Source organism: Zophobas morio, unplaced genomic scaffold (assembly GCF_036711695.1).
Source record: "Zophobas morio isolate AGI-343-1 ecotype UQ-CSIRO unplaced genomic scaffold, CSIRO_AGI_Zmor_V1 ptg000004l, whole genome shotgun sequence".
NCBI classification, from domain to species: Eukaryota; Metazoa; Arthropoda; class Insecta; order Coleoptera; family Tenebrionidae; genus Zophobas; species Zophobas morio.
The window spans coordinates 17,164,642-17,173,265 of record NW_026972109.1 but is presented as its reverse complement, the minus strand read 5'-3'; the positions used below and the strand labels follow the sequence as shown (position 1 = coordinate 17,173,265).

The following is an 8,624-nucleotide window of genomic DNA, read 5'->3' as shown; positions in this document are numbered from 1 at the left end:
AAATACGGTATGCATCATTTTTAAACTACGGCGTCCAAATTTACAAAATACGGTGTCCTTTACCCATGCTATCAAACCCTAGTCCTCTCTTTTAATGGCAAGACGCACTCCAGACCTCCTCGTATTGTTTGGTTCTTGCTGGGCAACAGCAACGAGTGAGCACAGTCATCGCTCTTTGGCGGCAAACGTGGAGAAATTTGTATATTGTAACTTTTGTAATTGAAGCATTTTATACTGTATATTGTATGTGTTAGTAACTTAACTTGGGTCTTGCCAATTTAGCTCCAGTGGTGCAAATGCTTTGTTTTCACGGTGCATTTGCTTGGGTTTTAATTTTGCAACAGTGCATTCTTTGGTTCCGAGACTGAATTCTCCATGTCGTCAGACGCTCTGGCCTGGGGGGGTTCTCTTGGCCCTTAGACGCTGGGTCATCATCCTAAACGGATGAGGTTCATCATCCTAAACGGATGAGGTCAGTCGGCCCTGTATCTATGCGGCGGCGTTCTCCCTTGGGCGTGTGAGCGCTGCGACCTATAGATTTCGTTTCGAGTTCCATCGGTGTGCTTGCTTGGGTATTAATTTTGCAACAGTGCATTCTTTGGTTCCGGGTTTGAATTCTCCATGTCGTCAGACGCTTTGGCCTGGGGGGATTCTTTTGGCCCTTAGACGCTGGGTTGCATCGTTCTTTGAGAATGAGGTAAGACGACCTTGGATTTATGCGGCTGCGTTCTCCCTTGGGCGTGTGAGCGCTGCGACCAATAGATTTCGTCCCGAGTTCCATCGCTGTGCTTGCTTGGGTTTTCATTTTGCAACATTCTCAATTTTTGGTGCAATTTCTTCCGGTGGTGTATTGGGTACTAACTTTGCATTTGTATTGTATCTGAATTGTATCTGTATCTGTAGTGTATTCTGTATTGTAGCTAGATTGTAGGTACCTGTATTGTATTTCCGTTGTATTGTACTGTATAACGTTCTATCCCTCATTAACAATTCCTAGCCCTCTCCTTTCCTAGCGAGATCTGCTCCAGACCTTCCCGTGGTTCTTGCTGAGCATCAACTATCGAGGACAGAAAATTCAAAATCAAAACCAGCAAAGTTTCACAAAAATCATGAAAATCGCTCGTTGGTGGCCAACGTGGAGCAAAAGAGACTTTTGTAACTCAACTAACTTTGTTAACTCTATATTCTTAAGGAAAAAAAAATATATTACATTTAATTTATTATTTATAAGGACAAATAGTCATTTGCCACGCCGATGCTCATTTTTAGATTAAATGCTCACAAAACGCGTAAATGTTCAATTTGTGTCCGGGGAGATACAATGTTTGCAAGTAGATAGATACACAGTACATCGGGTAGATGCTCAGGTATATAAGAGTAATAATGAAGTAGGTACTTTGTACTTCGAATATGAGTATCTACTCAGTTTTATTCATACCGTCCAATGTCTCGCTTCAATGTTTGATTATGTTGATTATGAGCACAACGCTGACCAACTTCCGTATCCGAATTACCCATGAAATAAATCATCGCGATTTGCACCTTAGGTAGTTCGTCGCACATTTGATTGACTTCGTGGACTTATGTCAGCTTGTCGTCTTCTCGGCATTATAATGAACTTCATAAAACGACACAGAATTATTTTCACAGTCAATCAAATCTGTAAATTTTGTCTTGAGAATTTTAAAATATTAAAAACTTCAAATTAAATTCTCAAATAACGGTAAAGGTTGAGGTTTTGTCGAAACCATCAAAGTGAACATAGGTAAATAGAATGGCAGATCAAAATTAATAAGGGGGAGATTCTGGAAACTCCGATAATTTGCAAATCGCTATCGAAACTGCAAATACAATGCAACAACAATACATGTTGCTATGGTTTTGGATTTGCAGATCCTTGCAAGGCCTTATCGAGTTTCGAGAATCTCCCCCTAAGAAACTTTCGCAATGTGTAACTAAATTCACTTTAACCAAGACTTTTCTTAAAATAAACGACGTTTTTTGTTACGAAAAAACAAACAACGACTTGAAATGCAATAATACTTTTCACAATCGCACGGAAGAAATAGTTTTGTGTGACACGTCAGTTAGACGACAGGTCCGTCAAGAACGCCAGCTATTCAAATTCATTCGAAGTGGCGATTCCCATGCAAAATTTTTAAAAAATTTTTATCTTTTAGCCGTTTCATTTTTTATAAATTTTCTTACATATAAACCTTGTCCTGACAATAAGGAACACGTAAAAAAAAAGAATCGTCCAATTCGGTGCAGTCGTTCTGAAGTTATGAGCGTACATACATTTCGGCGATTCATTTTTATTAATATAGATTATCTCAATTCCCTCAAAATTCCCTCAGATTTCCTCACAATTTTTCAGATCTTTACAAAACGTTTCAGGTCCTCTCAAATTTTTCAAGATCGCTTTGAATCCTTCCAGATCCCTGCAGACTGTTCCAGATTCTTCCAGGTTTACCTAGATTCGTCCCTTGAGATTATTTCCGATCCCCTCTGATTCTTTCTAACTTATTCTTCCAGATTCTTGTGGTGTTTTCAGATTCTTTCATTTTTTTAAAGATTCTTCGTTCCGTATGGTTTTGGATGCTGTCGGGTTGTTTCACAATCTTTCGATTTTTTTCCAGTTCTATTCAGATCGTTTTAGAACCTTACAGATACTTTCAGATCCTTAAAGACTCTTCTAAGTTCTTCTAGATTTTTCTAGATTCTTCGAGATCCTCTCAAGTTCTCACAAATTCTTTTCGAATTTACCAATTTTTCTCAGATTCTTTCAAATTTCTCCAAATTCTTTCATTTTTTTTCTGATTCTCTCTTTCAGATTCTTTCAAAGCCACCGTCAGGAATCCTCAAAATTTTTCCAAAATTTTCAGTTCTATACAGATGTTCAGACCCTTTCAGATTCTTCCAGATTCTTCCAGTTTTTTTTAGATTCTTCTAGATTTTTCAAGATTCTTCGAGATTCCCTTAGATTCCTGGCAAGGAATGGGATAGAATCTCGAAAAATCTAACAAAATCTAAAAGAATCTAAATAAATCTGGAAGAATCTCCAGGAATCTGAAAGGATTTATAAGGATTTTAAACAATCTGAACAGAAATGAAAAATTTTAAAGAATCTTGAGGATTTCTGATGGTGTATTTGAAAGAACCTCAAAAATTCGAAGAAATCTGAAAAAATTCGAAAAATGTGAAAAATTCGAAAGAGAGAATCAGAAAGGATCCAAAGAATTTGAAAAAAAAAATTAAATTCTCTCAGATTCTTTCAGATTTTTTTGATATTGAGTCTCAGATTTCCTTGTTTTTCTAGATTCTTCTGAATTCTTCGAAACAGCTAATATCCATCTACCACGGTATGAATAACATAATTTTACACATTTATTTTTAAAATATTAGAAAAAAAACTTTTTGTTGGCTAGAAATGTATCGGTCAGAAATAATAAAAATAATAATATGGCGCAAATTCATTGCTGAGGCATTGCCTCACCTGCCTCATAGGACAAGCCGCCTCTAGTAATAATAGATTTTAGCAAGATTAAGGGATCCTACCTCTCGTCGTAGAATGCAATGCGAACTGGCATTAGAAGAAGTTAGCAACTTAATTAGAGGTCCAAGAGCGTCAAATTGGAATTTCTGTAAGGATCTTGCGTCTGCCAAACAGAGTCCAACAAGTAAAAGTAACGGAAGAAAAAACTACTTTCTTATACGAGGTCATTGCACCTATTACAAAAGAGTACTGTGGCGGCACACGTTGATAAGCGGAGAAAAATAAGCGGCCTCGTGGTCTAGTGGTCAGGATACCTGCCCGGCAAGCGGGTGACGTGTGGTTCGATTCCACCCAGGCAGCAACATTTTTCTTCGTTTACCTTCAAAACGCACGATAAAAAAGTTGAGTTCAGTTGGATACCTGGACACATGGCCCATAAAGGAAATAAATGGACCAATACTCTAGGAACACAGGGCTCTGAAGGAGCTTTGTAGATAGGGAGCCGGCTTTACTAGTTTCTAAAAGCGTCCAACAAAGGCGGACCTTGAAACTCAGGGCTGTTCGTGTTCATAGAAGGACTTAATAAGAAACACATTGAAGAGCTACTGAGACTCTGGCGAAAAGATCTCATACTTGTACTGGGGCTGTTCACCAGAAACAAATATATGTGGACCATCGACCTGGTTTTTGATAGCACATATAAAATTTGGATGGATTAGGGAAAACACATCGACTTCCAAATTCTGGAGTGACATGATATTCGAGATGTGCCTATAATTTGTATCCTGGGGTTTATTAAAAGCTCAGGACTCCTTTAGACCAGAAGGTCTCCGTGTGGGGCCCTATATACATATAATAGCTTCCCTTCTTGCGTTCCTAATTCTATCGGGCACATTATTACTTATGAATTTTTTATTTTTTAATTTGAAATGTAGATAATTTTCTACTATGACGAATCGATTTTGTGAACATGATTTCATTAAACTAAACACAAAAATTAAAAACAGCACTTTATTTAAAAATTAATTTATTTAAATATAATGGTGTGATTGTTGTATGAGCATATATTAGCAATAACCTAAGACACATTATAAAATATAGTAAAATAATGACATTCATTCAAGAAAATGCATTGACTAGAAAATATTTATTGTACCAAATGCAATAATATCACATGTTATTTTGATTTTCATACAATACGGAAACAATATACTGATAAATCTCGTTAAAACGAGTGTAAAAATAACTGTTTTATAAAAACAAAATCATTTGCTAAATAGTATTGCTGCACTTTGTTTGAACGTAAAATTCAAACTAAATTTCCGTAATTTAACATAAATGTTTTACAACAAAAACTTCTACTCTAGTTGCTACATTCGTTGAATTTTTGATAAAAATAAATAAATAAAAATCTTGAGGCACTTGAACCAATGATTACCGGCAGTAACAAAATTTCTTCAAATAAGCATCATCCGTACATCGACTGTGCCAACTGTATCTGTCGAGTCTGCTGATCCCTCCTTGCAGCAAGAACTCGTCCTTGGTTTCATTTTTATACAAAACTGTGGCTTCAAAAACGGCCTTTGGCTGTGTTTCAATCACCAGTAAAAAGTATGTATCGTTCTTGTAAGTAAAAGTTTCCGAAATACTAGAAGCGATTATTTTGTTTACATTATATTTGGCACATTTAGAATCACTACGTTTGGCATGAATGATTTCTTGTATTTGGCTTATGATATATTCTGATGCGTCTAAAACCGTCCTGTTGTTTGGACTGATAGGACTGTAACCAGCACAAGTGCACCAGTGCTGCTCGATGGCTGCATCTTCGCAGGACCTCTCAAAATCGGTGTCCTTGAACAAAGACTTGCACTTTGGACAAGCTGTGCTGGTTCGCATCGTATAATTAAACCCTGATAACACCAAGATATGTTGTAGAGTCATGTGTAGATCGTATGGATTCGTCAAATGGTGGCGTTTTTCCTCCAAGTTTCTATATTCGACAGGAAACTGTCTCTTGAAGCGCTCTGGCACGGATATGTAGATGAAAGGTAACCGCTCCTCTAGCCATCCGATGGGCATGTAACGGATCTCCCCGAATCTCATCCCATGGTCGCTTAGAAAAATCACGAAGGTGTTGTCTAAAACACCGCTCGAACTCACCTCGTCCAAGAAATGTTTAATTTTGGAATCCATTCCAGTTGGAGAATTTATGTCGTTGTGACTGAAGGTGTTCATCCAAAAGAAGGAAAAGGTGGGATAATCTCGGAAGGTGAGAACGAAATCTCTTGCTATGTTCAAGATTCTTTCCCCGGCCGTTTCAGGACCTGTACAGTAGTTCATTTCGTTCTTTCTTATCTGCAAACAATTTTTTATTATGTTACTTACTACACCAAATTATACCCTACTAAATAATTCAAACAGACCTTTGAACAAATTTATTAGTATATTTAAAAATTCACCATTTTTAATTTCTCAGATCCTTGAATGTAAGGTCTGAAGTAATAATCCGTCGGAGGCTCCGTAAACCCCTTCTTCTTATAATTGAACGTGTTAATCCAAGCTTCGTCTTCAGCGTACCCAGTGATGTAATTCAACTTCTTAAAATCGAACCAAATCATAGGACAATGATCTAACTTATTCAACTTTTTGGGATCGCATTTGGAGTAAGCATAACTCTCGTTGAACCCAGTCAAAATTGCCATCACATTAGGAAAAGTATTATCTCCAATCTTGTTGTAACCTTTCAGAGGCAGCCATTCATTATCCACCAAAATTTGGTGTGTTAGGGGCAAACTTCTTAAAAGATTAAGTCTGGATATGCTATCAATACCAACAAACAACACACTGAAGGGGTTAATGGTGTTATTGTTAAACACGTCCATTTTCCTTTTCACTTCTTTCTTCATTGTTATCACTGCATGTGTGTTTTCGTAGATTCTCTTCCCGGTTTTTATGTCTTTGCATTTGACCATGACGAAGTTGTGGATGGTTACGTTGTCTTTAAAGGCGACGCATGGGGTGATTCTGGAACGAGACTGTGTTAGTGCTGAAACTTATAATAATCCAGATTATTATTATAAACTATTTTTGTTATGAATTTTGAAGCAGGGACAACGTGTGTCCAAAATTTACAGTTAAACGTGTAGTTATTGTAAGTAGTAAAGGCGAAAATACTTGATGTTGTCGTCTGGGTTGTTCTTGTTTTCTTGGCGAGTGATGTTGGAGTAGCAACAGGAGAAGTTGTTTTTCGTATAGGACGGAACTACGTCGGAGTCAATGTGGAGAGTTGCGATATTGTCGATTTTCGTCACATAAGTTAACAAGATTTGTTTGCTACAAGGGGTGTACTTTTCGGGATGGTAGAACTTGCGAACTTTCGGGTCGAACGGGTCTAAGTCGGGGATTTTGCATTTGGGAGTAGAAACTAAATATTTGGAATCTGAAACACAAGGCTTTCAAGTGACGAAGCTTACAAAAGCTTCTAAAAATTTAATTATTTTGCAATAACTCGTAATAATAGCACGTTTAGTTTTTATTGGTGGTATTCTTGTTATAAATATATCGGCTCTCACAGGTTGGTACTTAAATTTTATAAACACTAAGAAACGGAAAAATTGTCGCTTTTGAATCATAAACATCAAAATGACCACTTTTTAACAATTTATTGGCTTAATGAGTTTAATTATTATGTTGATAATGGCATAAATGAGTTTGTTATTTATCGTATCTAGTAAAAACACTTCTTACCATTCTTGAATAAGTCTAGTAAGGCATGCTCCGCACGAACCCTGAAGGTTATTAGTTCAAAAGCTAAACTACTTAACCTGATAAAAATCAAAATCTTGTGACACATCATTTAAAAATAGTAAATTGATTGTTCAACAACAAAAGTAACAGCAGTAAAACAATACAAATATTTAAATTATTTTGTGTTTAGCTAACTTGCAGTGACAGTGTGTTGAGTTTATTTTTAAGTAGCATTAATTTTTTATAACCGATGTAACTTTTTAATCTGTTCCTTAGTAATTTTCTCTTAATATTTTCTTATGAGAAACAATGTCTTTTGAAATTTGGCCTCTAATTTCAAAAAGAATAGTTTCTATATTCGTTATTGTACCTAAGGGTTTTTTATGCGAGGAGTTGTCTTGTTTAAAGTAGTTGAGATATCAGGTGTAAAGAATATCGGTTGTATTGTATGGTTGCCCATTGTTTGTAATCGAAAAACTTGTTTTTTTCCAGTGCACCGTCTTAAAAATAATAACATAATATTTAATTAACAACACAATAAGACTAATTAATACCACTGTCAACACGTTTATTGTAAATATTCATCTCGTGCACTCATTGTTGACAACATAACGTATATGACGCACCACTTAAAGAAACGGTGAATTCTTGTTGAAATATCACTGTTTCGATAATAAATCTATAAAGAATTTTTTTTCTTAATAATAACGATAATTAAAAATAATTATAGTTAAATGTTGATAACAGAAAGAAAATAAAATTAGCGTTTATGTACGTTAGCATTGACTGAAACGATTCTTACTAATAAAATAGAAAATAAAAACTTTACGTTTCACCGAATTACTGCTTAATTAATTTGGTTTTGTTTACTTGGTTTCAACATTCAATTCTTGAAAATATTTTTATTCATTGAGTTGCGTGAATTACACCTCATATGTTTTTGTTTACACAGTGGTTTACAATTTTAAAGAGTATCCACAGAAACTGACGTCAACTTTTCAAAACACAAGCAAAATTTATATTATGTATATACTTATACATATTAGCAGTGTGGACAAACGCCGTACTTTATACATTTTGAATGTCATACTCTGTAAATTCGGAACTCTGAAGCTTATAAATTTGAACGCCGTATTTTAAAAGCAACTAAAGCCGTAATTTTAATTTTATTATAGAATGTTTGTGGGCTCTGCAGGTCGCACTACTAATTTAAAATTGCTTATGCAGGGCGACTCAAAAAATTTATGAACGGAACAACTTATTTTATTGATCAAATAAAGAATGGTTCACCCCATTTTCTCAAAAATTTGAGAATATAGTGCTGTTATTAATAGTATTCCACTGCACTTATTTATTATATTAATACATAATATATTAA

At 35.5% G+C, this 8,624-nt stretch overlaps 1 protein-coding gene across 4 annotated transcripts in view; it reads right to left on the bottom strand.

The window, feature by feature from the left end:
* Window positions 1–4,621: 4,621 nt before the first annotated feature.
* LOC135143633 (uncharacterized) overlaps window positions 4,622–8,624 on the bottom strand; it is a 40,021-nt gene continuing 36,018 nt past the window's right edge. For all 4 annotated transcript variants that reach the window (XM_064075546.1, XM_064075556.1, XM_064075538.1 and 1 more), the window contains exons 4-6: window positions 6,674–6,938; window positions 5,959–6,523; window positions 4,622–5,854 (exon numbers count right to left, since the gene is read on the bottom strand). In XM_064075546.1, coding sequence (XP_063931616.1) covers window positions 4,931–5,854; window positions 5,959–6,523; window positions 6,674–6,938 — 1,754 coding nt within the window. In that variant the 3' untranslated portion in view covers window positions 4,622–4,930. The remainder of the gene's footprint in view (window positions 5,855–5,958; window positions 6,524–6,673; window positions 6,939–8,624) is intronic.